The 20,962-nt window shown below is 41.8% G+C and overlaps 1 protein-coding gene across 1 annotated transcript in view; it reads right to left on the reverse strand.

Moving 5' to 3' along the window:
• Positions 1–1,893: 1,893 nt before the first annotated feature.
• The window catches only part of pdlim1 (PDZ and LIM domain 1 (elfin)), a 19,461-nt gene continuing 392 nt past the window's right edge, over positions 1,894–20,962 (reverse strand). Inside the window, exons 2-7 of the mRNA XM_079560604.1 lie at positions 16,380–16,531; positions 12,242–12,326; positions 6,159–6,337; positions 4,514–4,665; positions 4,316–4,424; positions 1,894–2,372 (exon numbers count right to left, since the gene is read on the reverse strand). Of these exons, the coding sequence (XP_079416730.1) occupies positions 2,186–2,372; positions 4,316–4,424; positions 4,514–4,665; positions 6,159–6,337; positions 12,242–12,326; positions 16,380–16,531 (864 nt within the window). The 3' untranslated portion in view covers positions 1,894–2,185. The remainder of the gene's footprint in view (positions 2,373–4,315; positions 4,425–4,513; positions 4,666–6,158; positions 6,338–12,241; positions 12,327–16,379; positions 16,532–20,962) is intronic.

Here is a 20,962-nt window from a genome sequence, read left to right on the forward strand (position 1 = left end):
GAGGCAAGCGCAGGGTCAAGGCCAACGACAGGGAGCGACACCGGATGCACAATCTCAACTCGGCTCTGGACGCGCTCAGGAGCATCTTGCCGGCGCTGCCCGAAGACACGAAGCTGACCAAGATCGAGACTTTGCGCTTTGCTCATAACTACATTTGGGCGCTGACGGAGACGCTGCGCATGGGCGATCAACAGACTCCGAACCCGCCCGAAGACTTGCGCAGCTCGACGGAGTGGCGCTCGGACTGCTGCAGCACGAGCCAGTTTGTCCCCAAAATGAACTGTGGCCATAACAACGTAGTCCCAGTAACTTTTTATTTTAAGACACTTCGTTAGTGCAGTCTGTGTTTTTTCTCCTCTACCAAACCTTTTGCTAATAGGACACCGATTACGAACTCTTTCAGCACTTAATTTAGAATTGTTTAGTTCAGGCTGTAGGTATCCATGTTCCATCCTTTCACTGTAAACGGTCTCAAAACACTTGTACTATTGACTGTGAGACCCAATTTCAACCTGGTTTGAATGTTTGTTGCAATATTTTTATTTTTAAAAGAGATTATATATCCACCTTATCGTCATTCTCTTCATACCCACATAATTCATCAATAAAATTAATCACCATAATTTGCCAATTTAAATCCCTCCCTGTAATGGAAGTCATGCAGAGCTACATTGTATTTTTTACTTTTTGAAATGTGGGCAGTGGACTCCTGCAGGGGCACCACCCAGACACACTCGAAAAGGGAGGAGGGGTTCATTCACTCCATGCTGATGGTGGCAAGCTACACTTCTAGCCAGAGTTTCCCCCTGGGGTAGACTGACAGAAGCGAGGCTGCTCACATCTGTGCCAACGGTCCCTCCAACCACTCACACATAGGCATTGGGTGAAGTGTCTTGCCCAACGACAGTCTGCACATGCAGGAGCCGGGATTCAAACCCCCGACCTTCCGATCATGAGACGACCCGCTCTACCATCTGCGCCACTGATGCCCTTGAAAGCATCTCAACCCCCACCTTAACCAAGTGCTTTTTTGCCCGGTCAGCTTTACCCAAATCTTAAAACTTGCAGCCTATAGGGCAAGTATAATGCCTCATTTGAAAGCTTAGAACTACAAACCTCATTTAAACGAATACTTTTCATTGCCACTTTTCTGTTGCTCTTTTTCATTACGTTTTTGTCCCATTTCTGTTGCTCTTCTGTCGCGTTTGTCACATTTTTGGTCATATTTTCATCACGAGCCCTCGTAAAAGTGGTCAATCCTATAAAACAACTGTGGCCACAGTTTAAAGGGGGGGTATTATGCAAAATAGACTTTTTCCAAGCTTTACATCATGTTATGTCATTCCCTCATTAAAAACATGCCTGAAGTGCTGCCTTGGCACATTCACGCATTTTTGAGTAATCTGTAAAAACTCTGATGGCAGCCATTTTAGGGATAGGTTTGCCTGAGTCCTCCTAGGAACGCCCCCACCTCCTGGAGACGCCTCCGAGCTTTCATCACCAGCCGGGTAACCAACCACTGCTCCTCAGCAGAACCCCCTCCCCACTGATGCCACAGACAGCGTGTGGAGGGGGCGTGTGGGAAAGGGTCAGAGGTTCTTAAAGAGACAGAGGCCCATTTCAAGACATTCACTACAGCCATTTTGAGAGAGCAATTTTATACAAGGCAGTTATTCTAATTTACTGCATTTACAGACCAACAGAAGGTTTCGTCATCATTGTAGTGTGATATAGACTGGTGCTATGTGATTGAAAAAAGCATAATACCCCCTCTTTAAAAGCACTCCAAAACAGGCCTCAATATATCTAAATATTAATGACATGGGTATTGTAGCATTGTTCTTTAACGTGGACAAAAACACCATTAAATACATTTCAAAAAGGCAGCGGTGGTACAAGCTGAAATATTTATTTGGCAATTTCCATTTTCATAATAAAAACATCAAAAAGCTGTTTTGTAAAGTGGTTCATGTTTCGTGAAGTAAAGCATGACCATCGGAAATACATGGCACAGATTTCTAAAATACAGTGGCAGATTTCAATGTGCAGTTTGCATTCAGAAAAGTCCATCTCCTTATTTGCTTTAAACAAAAATGTGCAAAGTCACAAGTTTTCCTTTAGAAACATACTGAAGCGTAACGCAAGAGACAAGGCCTTTGCGGATCAAGGTTTTGGTTTGTGGGTCTTATTTGGGGAACACGGTGACCACGTCGTAGCCCTCTGGTGGCGTCACTCGCTCCCGCGCGTGTTTCTCGCAGTAGATTTGATCCTCCACAAAGAAATGTCCCTTTTGTTTGAGGTTTGTGTCGCAGTCTGTGCAGGTGTAACACTCTGGGTGGCGAAACTTGTCCCGTAGTTTGACCACCACACCCCTGAAACAGAAGACAAAAGCAATAAAAACAGTGTCAATTTCTTTATCTATATTCTTCTTCTTTAATAGTGATAAGAAAAAAGTTGGTCGGGCAAACGCTATATTAACAGAAGATAAATATAAAATTAAAAACAAATGCACATTAAAATGGTAAACCAGTACAGCACATTAACCTGTTGTCTTTAGGGTCAGGGGTCAGGGGTTAGGGGACTGCCAATGTGATGGAAGTTGTGTTTCACCCACACAGATATTATGCACATTTTTAGAAACTAAAAGGTCTCAGCTTTCAAATGCACTGACACTGACATATAGGCTGTAAGCTCTCCTGTGAAGAGCTCAACAGTCCCACCCACTTCTGGTCATGTGTCAAGAGCCCTGAAGTAAAATATCAAAAATTTAAATATTAAGAGTTTAAAGGCACACCTGCCAATATACCACGTGCCAAGGATATGAAGGGGGTTGGCCTGGCCAATAGCCGATGTATAGGCCAAAATAGTTTTAAATATCCTATAGCTAAACATGTATTGCTATAATAAACGGTTTAATCATAGAAATATATAGAAATATATCTAATAGAGGTCGATAATGTTTTTTTCTAAGGCCGATGCCGATTATTGGGGACTTTAATTGGCAGATGCTGATTATGCCCTGCTGATATTTTTGGAAAAAGCAGCACTGGACGCTGTATATTCATGTTTAACAGGTAATTCAGAGGAAGCTTGTTTGAAAGACAAAAATAAGTAGATTCCAAAACAAAATTCTAAACTAAAGTCTACAACATAAAATGTGTATAATTGGGAGAGGGTTAATTTTAAAGCTCTGACTGTGCCCTTTCATTTTCGGAGATATCAGCATTTGTCTAGTCTGATATTGTCCGATAGCCAATATTGTAAAATACCTCACATCGGTCCGATATATTGGCGGGGCCCTTGCTCTCCCCCTTATTTCCAGGAGAGTCCTGGCCCCAGATGCGAACCTATTGTACATACAATAGCTATGTACAGACACAGTCCATACATTTAAGACTAGGCTCAAAACGTACCTCTTCGAATTAGCTTATAATCAGGTCAGTTAGGTAAAGCTCTAACCCACAGCCTGAAGTAAAGCTGCCTCAGGAGGAACACTGCTGTGGGAAGTACGGTCCACTGAGCGCTATCCTCTTCTTCTTACTGCAGACTTTGTCTTATAATGATACAATATTTAATTTATCTGTAGTCTGTTCATCACTATTCACATGGTGTCTCCTGTCCCACTCCCCCTCGGGAGTGCTTGTCTAGATCGAACGGAGGAACCCGGCTGAACCCTACATTCTGGAATCTGAGGACTGGACGGTCTGTGATCTTGGCCCGTCTGCTGAGGGATCCTTCGGCCCTGGGTCTCTATAGCCTGTCCGTCCATGGGAGTGGATCTCTCCTTCTGTGGTTCTCCCCAAGGTTTGTCTTTTCTCCTGCCGGGTTTTTAAGTTTTTCCTTGCCGTGCTGGAGAGTCTAAGGACGGGGGACACCCACGCCGCTCGTCGCTACCTGCTGCCGACGCTTATTGGACATTATATTTGCCTGGATTCACCAGAACTTTAAAATGTCATATTTATTGCTCTGTTTTATTGCCTTAATGTTTGGTGCAGCCCTGTGAGGCGACTTCTGTTGTGATATTGGGCTATACAAAACCATTAAACTTAAACTTAAACTTACATACTGTATTTTTGGGACATGTTTATGAGCCATGCATTGAATGGAAACACATGAATGTAGTGGTAGATTCATCTAAAAAGTCCCAAACTTAAATTACTTTTAGTTCCCCAACAGCAAAGATTAGAGTTGAAATTTGCTTTTGTGATGAACTGACTATAGATGGCCACTAGATGGAGCCCTTACACAAACAACCACATGTCTCTTTCGCTCATTGACTAAGGTTTGAGGAGGAACAGATAAATATTCCACTTACACAATGCCAGAGCCACACTTGTCGCACATGGGCAGTTTGTCTGCGTTCCCCACAGAAGCGCCGATCTTATTTGTTGGCGCTTTGACGCTCCTGAATCCCGAGGGCTTGTCTGAATCACAGAAAATAACAGTAATGACACTGAAAAGCAGAACGATATCCCATACAGCGGAAAGTGAGTAGATCCAAAGTCAGGTTTACCCGTCTCTAGTATTTCCTGCAGCACTTTGAAGGAGGCGGATTGCCGCGGAGGCTCGTCGGACTCCTGGTTTTCCTGCAGCATTTTGTAAACCTCAGATCCCTCAGTGACCGGGGGCCTCTTCGCGCCAGGCTTGGACGAGTCTGTGGGAGATCTGCAAAACAAGGGAGAACCGGTCAGTGACTGCAAAGATTCTCACACAATTTAGGAGAAAAAAAAAATGTAATGCTCAATTAACACAAAAACAATGAGCTTTAATATCCTGGTTTTGAGTCCTGGAGGAAACCGAATGAGGTGCTGAATTTCCCCTCAAACCACTAATGTTTTTAAAACCTCAGCGGTTCGAGTCTTGAATAATTCCTGGAAGATGTCATGCTAATGTGTAATTAACTACAACACATTGTAAAACGTTCTGATGTTGAAGGGTAATTATTTGCATATGTTAGAAAAGGCACGTTAATCCGTTAGTGCTCCTTCTACTGCTGTTTCTTGTACTGATTACGACTTACATTACCACTTTGTAGCAATGCTGGAACTACTGTGTCAAGTCTTTCTTCATCGCTTTTTTTGGCGCTTTTCTGTCATGTTTTCGTCTCGTTTTGTCACTTTTTAATTGTGTTATTGTTGCTTTTCCGGCAGTTTTATGTTGTTCTTTTGTTGCTTCTTTTTGTCGCAATTTTGTTGCTTTTTTCACTTTTTTGTTCAATTTTTATTCTCCTTTCTGTCACTGTTTTGACGCTTTGTTCAAGAAGCTTTAAGATCTGGGTAATGCCAAACTGGTTCGAGAGGGGGTTAAGAGGTTAAAGTGGCAAAAATATGTACTCAAGAGTAACGTTACTTTGTACAAGTACAAGTAAAATACACAAGAAAAAGAAAAAAAAAGGAATGAAGAAAATCTTTACTCGAGTACTGTTCGTACAGAGTAACTGAGTGTAAAACTCTGATTTATGTTTTGGTTGTTACATAAATTATTAGGAACAAAACATATTTCCATTTTGGCACAAAACAAAAACTATGTATATTTTAGGTCGACGTGAAGCTTTTGTAACTTTTTAATTTACTCACAGTGGGACACGTAATTATTTGTTTTCACTCAAGAGTAAAGATATATCATTCAGTACTTTTTGTTTACTGCTAGAGTAATATTGTAATGAAGTAAATACTCTGATAAGTACAGTTTCTTCAAAACGCTACTTGAGAAAATGTAACTGAGAACTACCCACCTCTGTTTATAAATATACTACATACAGAGATTAAAAGGCCCTATACCGGATTCTTTGATTGCAAACAATGAAAGGGGAAGTAACTAAATCAAAATGTTAGTTGCAACTTTCCCAATATATTTGAAGCATCCAAATTCTTTACAGGGACAAAGAATATAAACACATTTCACAACTTGCAGGGTCAGTTTTCAGGGTCATGTTCACAAATATGCTAGAAAAATGGCCTGAAAGTTCATGAAATTGACACAAACGTTTAAGAATTTGAAGCATGCCGTTTTCCCCACAAACATTAGAGTTAACATTATACTAAAGAAGGATAAAATAATTTTCATCCCATTTCAAGAAGTAAAAGCAGGTATAGCTCCTTTAAAGGACTAATAAGCCTACACTCTAAAAGAAAAATCACTGTTCAGAAAATACTCACTTGTTGTTGGGCTCGCTGGTGATGGTTTTGACCTCGTCCACGGCGGAGTTGAAGTCCTGGATGTTCTCCGAGGAGTAGAGGCCGGACGGGCTGTTGTACTGGTTTGTCACGACTTTGGGCCCGAACCCGCTGAACGGCAGAGCGCTCCTGTTGTGAGCGGAGCCGATGGGCTTCACCTCCTGAGGAAGAAGAGGCCGATTAGCAAAGCTAGAACGAGTGCAACGAGGTCTAGACGACAATGGGAGCATGCAGTGGGATGCAGTGAGGACACGCACTGACCAGCTGTCGTCATATTAGTGTTACTTTGTGTACATTTGTGCATAAATCCAAACGAGACTGAACCAATGATGTGGCACACTTCAAACCATCTGTGGCATGCTACTTTACATAGCAAACTTTGGGTGAGAGACGGGAGACTTCGTGCATATTTGCTGGACTGCTCATTGGAAGATTGAAAACAATTGTTAGATATTCATTATTTGTATGTATTTTTATGGACACTAGTGGTATGTTGCAAGTAAAAGGGCACATTAAAGTAGGGAGACAGACAAATTAATTCACAATAAAAAGGGACATTCATTATTATTTTTATAGAGGGAAAAAAGTGTAACAAAAGTGTCAAAGTATCACTTAAAGAGACTATACTGAGTTTAAATCCTCCCCCTACATGTACCAGCCAAGTCCTAATGTGTAGAAAGTTCTCAGACCTCTTCACCACAACTGCCTCTAAAATTAAATTAATATAGAAGCTGCAATTACACATATGGCCTGAGGTGGCAGTAGTGAGTATAAAATGGCCGACTTGCATCTAGACCCATTAAGTCTTCCTAACCATTTTTTTGCAGTGTGGAACAAAACAAAAGTTAACCTCTTACCACCTGAACCAAGCACATTTTCCCCAGTTCGGCTTTACCCAAATCTCTCGACTGGAGTTTTCAGCCTATAGGCCAGAGTAACGCCTCATTTGAAAGCTAAGACCTACAAAATGGATCTAAGATTGTTCCTTATGTTGTCACTATTTTTTTTTTGTATTTTTGTTGTGTTTTTTGTAACTCTTTTTTTCTTTTGTTTTTGCGCTACTAATACTTTTTTTTGGTGCGTTCTCTCGCTTTTTTGACACTTATGAAGTTTGTTTAGATTTGGGTAAAGTCAAACTGGAGAAAATTAGCTTAAGCTGGGGGTTAAGAGGTTAAACATGTGCACGTAGGTCATGATTATTTTATTTACTCCCATTTTAAGGTCTTTTTGGTCGAGATTTAAGTCTTGTTTTGTCCCACACACTTTGTAGAAACTGTTTATTTAGACACATTACTGCGATATTTTACCAAAACTTAACACTTTCTGTGTCAACAATCAGCATATATTTTCTTCATAGAGACGTTTTTCCCGCTGTTTTCTATGTCATTTAAAACCTGCTAGACATCTGAGTATCAATCTTGATCTACAACTTCTCTGTAAAGTCCCTAAAATAATTAAAAAGTAGAGAGCGGACTTCGAAAACATGCCTTGAACTAAAACTTGCCTTTTCAGAGCAGAAACCCCCCGCTTCTCTGTGGGGCCCATCTAACACATAATTGAGACATTCTGGGGCATAATGTTAGGATTCTTGGCTAATTACAGCTAAGTGGCTAACGTTTTTTGAAAAAGCAAACATGTCATAGCTCTGGCATGCCATCAGAGCGGGCGCCTAAATACCACCAGAACCAGCTCATGCTGCAAAACGGCAACACAGAAATAACCGGGATTTAGCTCATGCTCAAAGCGTCGCTCTTTAAATACCAGAAAACCCCAAAGACTCCATGAGGACAAACGGAGCCGGGAGCAGAGCAGCAGACTGGCATCGCAATGGACTTTATAAAAGGTACAATACAAAAAGAGGATAGGGATGCACAATACAGAAGAAAATAATCTTTATCCAAATGAAATGTTCTTCCTTATAATAAAATGTCTAACTTGTGTCATAGTTTTTCAGCTTTAGGACTTGGTTTAGTGCTCAAACATTTCACCTGGTTTTGACTAAATTTGGGGGAAGTCCACATTTACTGGCAGAGGTGAGTAGTACGGCTGGGAACGATCCCCTTTTGCCACGATCCGATTCATATCACGATACTTAGGGGCCGATCCGATCTCGAATTAATAAGTAATTATGATGAAGTAATATGTGTATCATAAAATGTGTAAATCATGTGTCCAAAGTTTTGAAACCAAATGCCATTTGACATTTACTGAAGTAGTAAGACTGAAAAATGCATTGTCACAAAATGTATCAAAGTGCAAAGGACAAAAATCCCTCCAAACACAAGTATTGAAAGTATTGTGATACTTGATAAAGTATCGATACTTGGTATTGCAACACAAAGTATTGCGATCCAAATCCGATCAGATATTTTATCCCAGCCCTAGTGGGTAGAGGAGCCAAAATATTTACTCAAGAGCAACGTTACTTTGAAATGTTTTTACTACTACTAAGTACAAGTAAAAAGTATTGAGTCATATAAACACTCAAGTAAAAGCAAAATAAAGTACTTGAGCACTGCGAGTAACTGAGGAACTGTTTGAGTGTAAAAGTTGTTATATAAATGATGCAAAACAAAACTTGTTATGTGAAAATACTAATATTTCCAATGAAAATACCATAAATATAACATTCTGAAGAAACAGGAGCACAAAACAAAAACTACATTTATACCTGGTCGACATGAATCTTTTGTGACTAAGATTGTTATAACTAAGATCGGACAGGCAAAACTTTTTTTTTTTTAACTCTTTTAACTCTTTTAAACTACTCTAATAAGAGCTCCTTCAAAAAGTTACTCAAGTACTTACGCCTCTGCAAGGACATGTGGATCCAACATTACAAGTGTGAGCACATCCCCAGTCTCTGCATGTTTTCTGTGTCATTACTGGTTTCAGACTGTTACTGTTTGTACATCAGTGATATCGGTGCAGCCGTGTGAGGCGACTTCTGCTGTGATACATCGGGCTACACCGAAATAACTTGATTTACTTGGTTAAGCAGTGTTTATTCATTTATTGGGGTGATGCATCAACATAGAAACAACCTCGGTTTGCATCTGATACATGAAGAGCTTAGAGCCAGTGTTGATTTTCCACTCATGTCGAAGGTGGGGCCTTTCTAGTTTCTAGGTGCAATACAACGTCTACAAAACATTCATTCGTTCACACACTAACGTCATCTTTAGTTTCATTGACTTTAATGTGCAACCCTAGGAACAAGCTGCAGAGACAGTATAGTGTTTTAGAGTCTGGAAGTCCTGGGTTCAATTCCCATCATGCTTTAGTCTTGATTTAGCCACGGATTTGCGGTTGTTTGTTTCAAATCTGTCTAAAAATCAATGAAACATGTTAAAGGGGGGGTATTATGCAAAATCGACTTTTTCAAGCTTTACATCATGTTATTATGTCCCTCCCTCATTAAAAACATGCCTGAAGTGTTGGCACATTCACGTATTTTTGAGTAATCTGTATAAACTCTGATGGCAGCCATTTTAGGGATAGGTTTGCCTGAGTCCTCCTAGGAACGCCCCCACCTCCTGGAGACGCCTCCGAGCTTTCGTCACCAGCCGAGTAGCCAATCACTGCTCCTCAGCAGAACCCCCTCCCCACTGATGCCACAGACAGCGTGTGGAGGGGGCGTGTCGGAAAGGATCAGAGGTTCTTAAAGAGACAGAGGCCTATTTCAAGACATTCACTACAGCCATTTTGAGAGAGCAATTTTATACAAGGCAGTTATTTTAATTCACTGCATTTACAGACCAACAGAAGGTTTGGTCATCATTGTAGTGAGCTATAGACTGGTGCTATGTGATTGAAAAAAGCATAATACCCCCCCGCTTTACAGCAAGGACCCACTCACCCATTCACACTCTCATTCATACACCAATGTACGCAGACCCTGGGGGCAATGTGGGTGAAGTGTCTTGCCCAAGGACACAACGACAGTGTGCACTTTCAGGAGGTAATGCCCGATCAGATCCGAGAAGCAAATGATGGGTCAGGTGATACCAATCGTCTGGATGAATGTTGTGTGAGTGAGTTTGGTGGGTTTTGGTGAGCTACATCTGCACCTAACCACCGCAGAGTACGGAGTGAATGAAAAATTGTTCCTTGTGGAGCGCTTTGCTTGACTTGTGTTCTGTGAAAAATGCTGTACAAAACCCCTTCCCTAATTACCCAAATATTCTAAACAATGACTGGACTTTTCCTTTGTATTGTGCAACCCTATGAACACACAGACTATGGCACGCTGCAGACGAGTGCTCTGACAGACATTTCCTTTGCGCTGGTGATAAAAAGCGTGTGCCCAGTGATCACTCCAAACAGTTTCCTACATGAAGTCACATTCTGTGCTCAACTTTCCACACGACGGACATGACCCAGGCTTACGTCACTCTTTGGCTGATAAACCACCGTCTCCTTGGCAACCTCCCGTTAGGACACAAACAGTGACCTCATGGTTGGCAGCCCTCCAAGCCCACAATCCTTTGCGGCAGGATGGGAACGAACAAGCAGCTTTCCAGTAAGTACAGGGCTACCTGTAGGAATGGTTTTCACATCAATTTTCCCCACTGGTTATGAAGTCTGTGGCAGTGGCACTCCAACTGTGGGGTCAGTGGTTGTAGGGACCGCATATACAAGTTTATTTAGACTTATTCAGGTTTACACTCACATTTGCAGATTTAAACTAGGTACAGTGTGTTAGTCTTGGCATATTCCTGGTGACACTTGGCTAAAATTTTTAGTATGATTGAACCACACAGGAAAAAGGACGGTCTATAAGATAAATGGCTTGAATTAAGGTACTTTATATCGAGTTTAAGTTGATATGAACTGATCGAAGATAAATGCTATGCTATACCAAAGGAACAAGCATGAATCCCACTTGAAATCAGACAAATTCACATTTAAATGTAAAAATGTGCTTGTTCCATTGGCAATAAGAGGTTTTAACTCACAGCTGTGTTATTCAAAGAGTATGAAAGACAACTCATAGTTAGTGGTTGTGTGAAGCCATTTATGGTCAAACAACTGAGTTTGCTATTTTTAAATCATAATGAAAAAAGAAAGTACCAAAACGACTGATTAAAAGTGGTGTATTGCCCCCTTTAGCATCAATGAGAGCTTGGAGTCTTTTGTGGTAGTTGTGAATGAGGTTGCTTATTTGTTCTGGTGGTAAAGCAGCCCATTCTTCTTGGCAAAAAAGCTTCCAGTTCCTGCAAGTTCATGGGCTGTCTTGCATTAACTGAACTCTCCCCACAGAAGTTCAATGATATTGAGGTCAGGAGATTGAGATGGCCAATGACGGGACCTTCACTTTATTCTGCTGGAGCCACTGGCATCAGCGAACCAGCTCCATATGTCACAGTAGGTATGGTGCACTTTTCATCATAAGCCATCATAGGCCTTGTTGACAACAAAAAGTCCACCATACCTACTGTGAAATATGGAGGTGGTTAGATGATGCCACTGGCTCCAGCAGAATAAAGTGAAGGCTAAGAAGATTACTTTTCTAGTGTATGGCATTGGTGTCAATTTCTGTTAAACATAACATATGTTTAATGTGCATACAAATATATGATCAGGTCTTCATTCCAGGTAGTCAACTCCAATTATATATTTTTTTTACATTTTACAAAATATGCTCAATGTTTTTCAATAAGCAAAGCATTTCAAGTCCATCTTGTATTGTTGACCATTTTGAACCACTTTTTCCGTTTTCTTAAAGAGCTGGTATAGGACTCTGGTCTCAGTCACTTCACAACCATTTCTCCCACTTATTTTCATTATTTGTGCAAAGCTGAGCTAGATATGAAGATGTTTGGGAACACAAATGACCCATATATAATTTATCTTCCTTTTCAAATCAATTAAGAATGATAATGAAAAGATAGTCTGCTGTATTACACTGGAGACCTGCTGTTGCTGCTTAATTGCCTGGATAACAGAGATACACCCAACAAATGTGGACTTCACTGCACTTGCCTCCCTGTACAAACCGTCCTCGCTCAAATGACATACACAGGCCAGTTATTAACGATTGCAGTGAATGAAAAAAGACACACCTTGGGCTCCGAGATGAGGTTCATCTTGTACGGATGGGCCTTCCCTCCCTCCGAGGCGAGCGGTGACCACATTTTGTAGTCTGACCTGGAGGACAAAGAGAAAAAGGAAAACACAAATTTGGGGTTAGCTGCCGGCTCTGATGTGGGCTGCAGAGGAAGGTAGTCATCCGAACGTGACAAATTACAGACAGTGGAGCAGCTGAAATACAGAGCGCAGCCGATGAGCAAATTTACCAGGCGCAGGTGGGCAGTTACTGTGCTTAGTTAGTAAAAACAGAGGTTAGAAGCACACTAGTCATGCTTTGGTCTTGCTTAAGTGCTTTAAAGAAGAGCATATGGCAGGTTTTAATGCTTTTGAATATAATACTGAACTAGATTGATAACATCTGTTGCAACTAAAGCCATAATTATAATTTTATTTCAGTGAATCAGCAATTTTAATGAAGAAATGTTGGACGAAAAGTTATATTTATATGCCACGGACAGGAAGTGACATGGGAAGAAAAGTTATATTTATATGCCACTGACAGGAGGTGACATAGATAAAGGTTAAGTTCAAGCAGTTCAAAACTTTCCTTACCCTTTTTTCCATTAACATAACATGGTTGGCACGGCAACAGTTTAAAGTTGTTTGCCTCTATGTCACTTCCTGTCAGTGTCCAATAAGGAAGTGAAAAAAAAAAAAAAAAAATGCAAACTAAAGAAAGCTGGTTAAAATGTTAAGCACAATCTTAAATATAAATTGTGTCAACTATGTTTAGCAAAAATTGTTTCTAATGTGTCACATGCACTTTAAAGGGGCTATATACAAGTTGGTCATTTTATACTCGCTATTGCCACCTCTGGTCTTATGCATAATTGCAGCTTCTATATTAAGCTCGTGCTTCACCACAGGACATTGGTGGAACATGTTGGGGGAGGAAAATACATAATTTTAGCGTGTTTAAACTCCGTATAGTCCCTTTAAAGGGCCTTACAGTTTAGTTCTGCACGTTTGCATATCTATATACAATGTGGACCAAAGATGCGGAAATTATGTGTTCACTTTGGAGTAAATAGGATCTTGAACCAAAAAGACATAAATCTTGAGTCATTTTTTGTGGTCTCTGGTACATTAAAAAAGACAATTGTTCATATGGCATTTTAGATCCTCACTTTCATTCAGTAATGCTCCATAATTGTAAACCTTTGCATAACAAGTCCAGCTGCATACATTTGAATCCCAATTCGAATGTTTGCAGATTGCAAAGACTGTCAGGATATTGGACTCCTTTGTAAACACTAAAAAATTCCCACTAGGTTTTTATTGTGTTTAAAAGTTGCCAGCCTTGTAGTTTACCCCTCTACAAACATGAACTGAAAGACAAACTGAAATGCATAACGTTTCCTGTCATATGCACAATGTGGAACAAGTTCGCTGTACAATGAAATTTGTACTCTGCTGTTCACACTGAACAGATTAATAGAGTAAGTGATTAAAGAAATATTGTCTTATGTGCAATTGCTACAAAAATACAATGAATACAGCACAAATGAATTCTTGTATTAGTTAAGTTCATATTTCAGTCAAACATTAAAGCTCTGGAATTAGTTTAAAATGTGAAGTTTTTGCGGTTGAATGCGGTTTTCGTCCTGGTCGTGGCACACTGGACCAACTCTATACCCTTCATCGGGTACTCGAGGGTTCGTGGGAGTTCGCCCAACCAGTCCACATGTGTTTTGTGGATCTGGAGAAAGTGTTCGACCGTGTCCCTCGTGGTGCCCTGTGGGGGGTGCTCCGGGAGTATGGGGTCCGGGGCCCTCTGCTAAGGGCTGTCCGTTCCCTGTATGACCGCAGCAGGAGCTTGGTTCGCATTGCCGGCAGTAAGTCAGACCTGTTCCCGGTGCGTGTTGGTCTCCGCCAGGGCTGCCCTTTGTCACCGGTTCTGTTCATTACTTTTATGGACAGAATTTCTAGGCGCAGCCAGGGGCCGGAGGGTGTCCGGTTTGGGAGCCTCAGAGTCTCATCACTGCTGTTTGCGGACGATGTTGTTCTGATGGCTTCAACGAACCAGGACCTTCAGCACGCACTGGGGCGGTTTGCAGCCGAGTGTGTAGCGGCCGGGATGAGGATCAGCACCTCCAAATCCGAGGCCATGGTTCTCTACCGGAAAAAGGTGGCTTCCCCTCTTCAGGTCGGTGGGGAGTCCTTGCCTCAAGTGGAGGAGTTCAAGTATCTCGGGATCTTGTTCACAAGTGGGGGACGGATGGAGCGTGAGATCGACAGACGGATCGGTGCGGCGTCAGCAGTGATGCGGTCGCTGTATCGGTCTGTCGTGGTGAAAAGGGAGCTGAGTCGGGGCAAAGCTCTCGATTTACCGATCGATCTACGTTCCCACCCTCACCTATGGTCATGAGATTTGGGTCATGACCGAAAGGACAAGATCGCGAATACAAGCGGCCGAAATGAGTTTCCTTCGCAGGGTGGCTGGGCGCACCCTCCGAGATCGGGTGAGGAGCTCAGTTACCCGGGAGGAGCTCGGAGTAGAGTCGCTGCTCCTTCACGTCGAAAGGAGCCAGCTGAGGTGGCTCGGGCATCTGTTCCGGATGCCTCCTGGTCGCCTCCCGCGGGAGGTGTTCCAGGCATGTCCTAGTGGGACAAGGCCTCGTGGAAGGCCCAGGACACGGTGGTGGGACTATGTCTCCGAGCTGGCCTGGTGTCGCCTCGGGGTCCCCCCAGAACAGCTGGAGGAGGTGTGTGTGGATCGGGAAGTTTGGGCATCTCTGCTGAGACTGCTGCCCCCGCGACCCGGCCCCGGATAAAGCGGAAGAAAATGGATGGATGGATGGATGTGAAGTTTTTTATAACATGAATTGCTAATCTTATCCCAATAGTAATACTTTTTGCAAAACACATCTAGTAATCACAGATTTCTATATAGTGACATATTTACGGCATGTCCTCGATCAGGTGTCCTGCTGTTAAAAAATATTGAGACATTTACAAGCCGTCATTGTTGTAACACGATCGCCGCCACAGCCTGAAGGCACCATAAACTTTGTTCATCTATTGTGCCACATACATCCATTTAAACATGAGCTGAAGTCAAGAGTCAGCAGTGACCCAGTGACCCCAATTGTGCTGCTAAGAGGTCCTTAGCGCTGGTTAAACTGTCCATATCATCTTACATAACTTCATGTGTATTTCTGCAGTAAGGCATAATCTTCAGGTTTAGACAACGCCGACATAAAAAGTGAACTAAGCTCAAAAACAAACACAGGTCTGAGCCTGTCGAGCGAATCAATTTCACAATTTCTTAACATGAAGTATGATTACGTACACTTTGCTCAGAATTGACAAATAGACATTCATTTGGCTTGATGTTTCTCCTATAATAGTAGAAGGATAAGTCATATTTTTACAACTATAAATCTGGAACCTTTTCTTTGGTACGACGAAACGCTTTTTCTCGAATTGAAGCTACACTATTGGTTTCCAAGCTGTGAAAGTTTCAACATTGTTAGAGGCTGCCGCAAATAGTTTGTAGCTCTCATGCATCTATACATCTATATCTATATCCATATGTTAAAGGTGTTTTTTTTTAAGATACCGCTCGAACATCCAGATTCTCCATGTGAATTAAACACAACGCACATTATGTACAGTTTCGTCAGACAGTGAAGTGAATCAGGATCCGTTTTCCACATGGACAATCGAACAAAATGGGATACCAACAGCACATGCAGTCTTTTTTGCGGGTCCCTTTAATAATTTCGCTCATGTGCTCTTTTTATCCTCGTTTAAAAGACATCTGACACTTTACCCAAAGCATCTTCTTACATTCTAAGCCCTAAAAACAATGGACAATTTAAATTTTCCAGCCCCAAAATAAGGGCAACTAAAATCATATGAACAATGCCGTATGTTAGATGTCATTTCATGTTTTAACTCAGCTTTGAGGCGATTCTGAATGTGGGAACAAGTCTCCGACACATGTACAGACCAAAAAGCCCGTCCCGTTCTTATGCATGACTACGCTCCACGTCACTCAGTCTGAACACCTGGCTGCCCGCCCGCCCGCCTGCTATCAGATTACTCATCGTCGTGTTCAGGCCCGAGGCTACACAGATCTGCCCCGCGCATGTCGGGACGTCCCACCTGTCGATAGAGAGCGCCATCTCCTCTATGCAGCCCTTGATTTTGTTTTGGGCCTCGATGTGCGTCATGCCCTCCGTCGACTCTCCGTCTATGGCGATGATCTGGTCCCCGATGCAGAGGTTCGCCTCAGCCGCTTTGCTTCCCGGGGTCACCTGCGAAAGAAATGAAGCTTAGTCAAATGTGGGTGAACAAAAAGTAGATCCGCAGTGCAGCAAAGTGGCTGGATAGGCAGGACAGGGAGTTGTACATGTTCTAAAAAGAGCCCAAAAGTACATATTTATTTACTCAATGTACTGTGGGTGCATAAAAACATACTTCTTAAGGGCTTTAGGTTTCTTTTTTGTGACAGTGTCGGATATACTATTTTTTAAACTATTGATTTCGGATTGTACAAGCAAAGGTCTAACCATAATATATAGTGCAATTTGCTATAGTACAGGTAGAGGTGTGCAAATCGGAAGCACTGGTTATGCCTATGATGATATGCTCTTGCTCTGACATGGCAACATAAATTAGTAGCAGGTCGGAGCAGGACAAACTTGTGACAGTTAAAGATGGTTAGCTTAGCGCCTTTACTTTCGATCACGGTGGGCTCTACAACGCTCCAGGATCAATCGTTTTGTAGGTTTTCTGGTGAGTGGGTCAGTCGGCAGTGAACACCTTCCTAACAATTGATCTTGGAGCGTCATTGGGACAAGTGTGATGGAAAGTAAAGGCGCTAAGCTAACCACCCATGCAGCCGCTGGGTCACTACAAGGTCAAATATGCACAAATGGTCCTTTAATGCATCTTTAAGCTTAAAGCAGAACTAAGTGACTCATGCCCCTAGAGGCCATAAGTGCCACTGCAGGTGTCGTAGCATGCTGTGCTTTTTTACTCATTAATTGTCCGTGAGAGTAAATATTACGCTGACAGAAAAGACAAAGGGAGAGAGGGATATTGTACAATCGAATTACTCAATAGAGATTTTTTTTTCACTCAAACTTGGCTGTAAATACTGTTTAAGTGGCGCTAGCCCGCAGTTAGCTTTGCCCGTTAGCCTGTTAGCTTCTTCTTCATGATTCTATAAGTGTGTATTGTGCTTCCGACCTGGAGGCAGGGAAAATTGCAAGGGTGAGTTTCTGGCCAGAGACACCAGGGGGGGATGAAAGACCCCCCAATCATCCCATTAACACTTGTATTACCCCCAGAGGGACTACGAAAAGGATTTATTAACGATAAACAAGTTACTCAGTTCTTCTTTAAATAAGACATTATTGTCCTTGTAGGGAATTTTGTCCTCTGTATTCAACCCATCCTTCAATGCCGCTGGGACGACACGTCAGAAGCACCTCTGTGCAGCGCCCGGTGACCCCTGGAGCCGGGCTTATGGCTAGAATCACCTGGCTGGAGGATTAACCCACTTTGCATGTTTTTGGCTGATGGGGAAACAGGATCACTCGGGGGAAACCCACCCAGACAAGGGGAGATAAACTTGCAAATGCCTCATAGAAAGGCCTGCACGGGAATCGAACCCAGGACCTTTCTGCTGTGAGAGCAAGAGCGCTAACGTACCTGTTCCCCGTGGGTTGCCAGGTACAATATCAGCGGCTAAACCCACCCAAAAAGTATCTGAAAAACTGCCCAAACCCACAGACATCGCCTCCATAATTTCCAACGTGGCCTCGGGCTCTTGCGATGCTGACCCAAACATTTTTCTCTCACACACACAGAGAAGAGCAGCTCTTTCCTTGGATTTGAGGTTTTGTCTTCTAAAAACTAGATTCTTATTCAGGAGCAAGTTAAATATAGCCCATTTACAAGAAAATAACTTTCCGTGTACCTGGCACCCTGGTGTTTCCTCTATAAAACTGCGCTAAATAAAAAGGTGATTAAGATTATGTGTAATTTACCAAATAGGCCAAAATACCCCTTGAACACTGAAGAGTGACTTGATTCTAAACTTTTTGTCATACACACAAGAAATATGAGGCAATACACAAGGACAAGTTCAAAGTCATAATATTTCCTTGTTGACTCTAAAAGCAAAAGTCTCCAAGTACCTGGATGAGGGCAGTTAAAAGGACAGTACAGTAACGGCCATTATGAATGAATCCGACTTATTTCTGCAGTATTTGGGTCATGCGGTGGGTTTAACCTGTGGCCTCCGGTGCAGATAAAGTTTGGGAAATGGATGCGCCTGATTTGAGTCCAAAACATTTGAAGCATGAGCAGAATGTCAGGGATTTGCCTAAATGCCAAGTGGGTCCCAAAGATCATCCGCATGAGTCTGAGTAAATGTTTTTAAAGCCGCAGTGTCGTCCATAAGCCTCCCTCTCTCCCGTCGCTCCGATGTATGATGTCACGTGCAAACAATTACCTACTTAGCGAACAAGCTACCCATGAATGTAATCCTTTTAAATAGCCTTCACTAATCTGCGCTCCAATAAGAAAACAGGGCAAAGCAAAAGTGCCAGATGAGCCACTTTTTTAAGACTCCAGATTTCTGTTGAGACTAAAAATAGCACTTCATTCAAGCTTACTTCTTTTTTTTTTTTTTTTTAAGTTAAAGTAGCCGATTGTTTCCAGGACAAACATGCAGTCCTCAGAAACCTTATTAGTATGTATCAGCCAATTACTTTAACAACATGATCGATAGGATTATTATCTCTTGCGAAAAACAATGGACGAGCAGTGTGCTTACTTTAAGAAAATACTGAAAAAAAGTTATTGACACTGTATCTAATGTGATTTCTAATGCTAACATACTAACATTTGTGAGGTCAAATACATAACATTACATATTAAGGCTGGACGACATGACGATCACGATATCATGATTATCTCTCATGTTGTTCAATCTCGAGTTTTGTTTGGATTTATAATAATTTCATAATGCAAATAAATACATGCAGCGGATTCATGGACTTAGACAGGACTTTTAGACAAAGCTCTTCTAAAAACGTTTTCCTCCCATATCATTTTACACAAAGATCTTCCATTGTTTTGTCCAAACTCCAAAACTTGGTGCTGTTTCTGTGTGATTACAAAGCCCCATGACTTTTATTGAGATTGACCAAAGTAGGGATTTCAATTTCGATTAATTGTCCAACCCAATGACACATGATTGTCATATGATTTTTTTTTTGCCTTTTCAAATGAACCCCCACCTTAACCAAGTGCATTTTCTCCAGTTCAGCTTTACCCAAATCTAAAAGGCTACGACCTACAAAACTGATCTAGAGGGATCTTTTTCCCTCACATAGTTGCCATGTTGTCACTTTTTCTTCACTTTTCTGTTGCTCTTTTATGACTTTTTTGTTGCATTATCATCACTTTTTTATTGTTTTTTTTTTTTTTGGACACTTTCACCCTCGTTTTTGTCGCTATTTTGAGACTATTTTCAACAAGCTTTTAGATTTGATTAAAGCCAAAATTGTGCTCAGTTCATGTAGGGGTTAAAAGGGGTAACTATATTTTTCACTGTGGGTCTTTTCGGAGGTCGTGGCCTGAGAAGTTTGTGAAAGTTCGGCAAATAAGCACATTATGTTTTTCTTTTTGAGGACAAATGCCATTCCCTTTTCTCCAATGACCTAGCAATAAAGTTATTAATCTTGTGCCAGTAAATATTGTACAATTTGAGTCTTGCTTTGAGCAGCACTGTGTGTCAACAGCAACTTTAATCTCGATAGCACGCAAGTAAAACATTGTGTGCCCTCAACACTCTGCTGACCTTGGCCACAAACAAAACAATAGCAAATTCATTTTCGGGGTCAAAGTGTCCGACTTGCTAGACAGTAGCATTAAGTGTCCACAAACCCCCATAGGGCACAGTGCTGGAATCTCTTATCAGTTCTTTGGGTGGAGCGCAGCTTCCAGACAGAGCCAAAGTACACAGTGAAGAGGCTTATTCCTGTTTTTATACGACAACTGCGCTGCGCATTGTTAACCAACCTACTTCATACTCTCTGGTCCCCATAAAGCCCGAGCCATGACCCCACACAGCTCGTGATGTAACGTATAGCTCAAAGTATAAGGAGGTTCAAAAATAATCAGCTGTCGAAAAAGGTTCAGGGACAGGTTTGCCATAATAATGTGTGGGCTATTCCTTACACCTATTTTTATTAAAGGGTGTGGACCACTGTCGGCCACAAAGGAAGTAGAAATTAGATAGTCATGACTTGTATTTAAGCCTCACTGGCATTGAATTATAGGGATACTCCTAAATTTGCATGTAGTCAAACATTAGTCTAAGGCTTAATCGTGGTTACTTTTAATAATGTCAGGAATAGGCCTGTTGGTTTCAAATGACCTGCTGAGAAAAGGAGGAGAGGGATGATCAAGACAAACTTAGTGGTTTGACTAATGTGCAGGGTTATGTGCAGCAGTAATAATTGCACCATATGTGGATTTGGTTCAGCATCAGGGACAGGCTGAGAACACCAAGGCTTGTGTGCATCATTCTTAACCTCCTCTTGCTGTTTGAACGTAAGAGAGTAGATTTAGCCGAGCGAAGAGGTGGAATAGAAAGCGAAAACTCTGCGTAAAACAGGCCCCAACTCGGAGACAATAAAACGCTATCAAACAATGCAACAATGTGGCCA

This window comes from Gobius niger (genome assembly GCF_951799975.1).
Source record: "Gobius niger genome assembly, chromosome: 7".
Taxonomy (NCBI): Eukaryota; Metazoa; Chordata; class Actinopteri; order Gobiiformes; family Gobiidae; genus Gobius; species Gobius niger.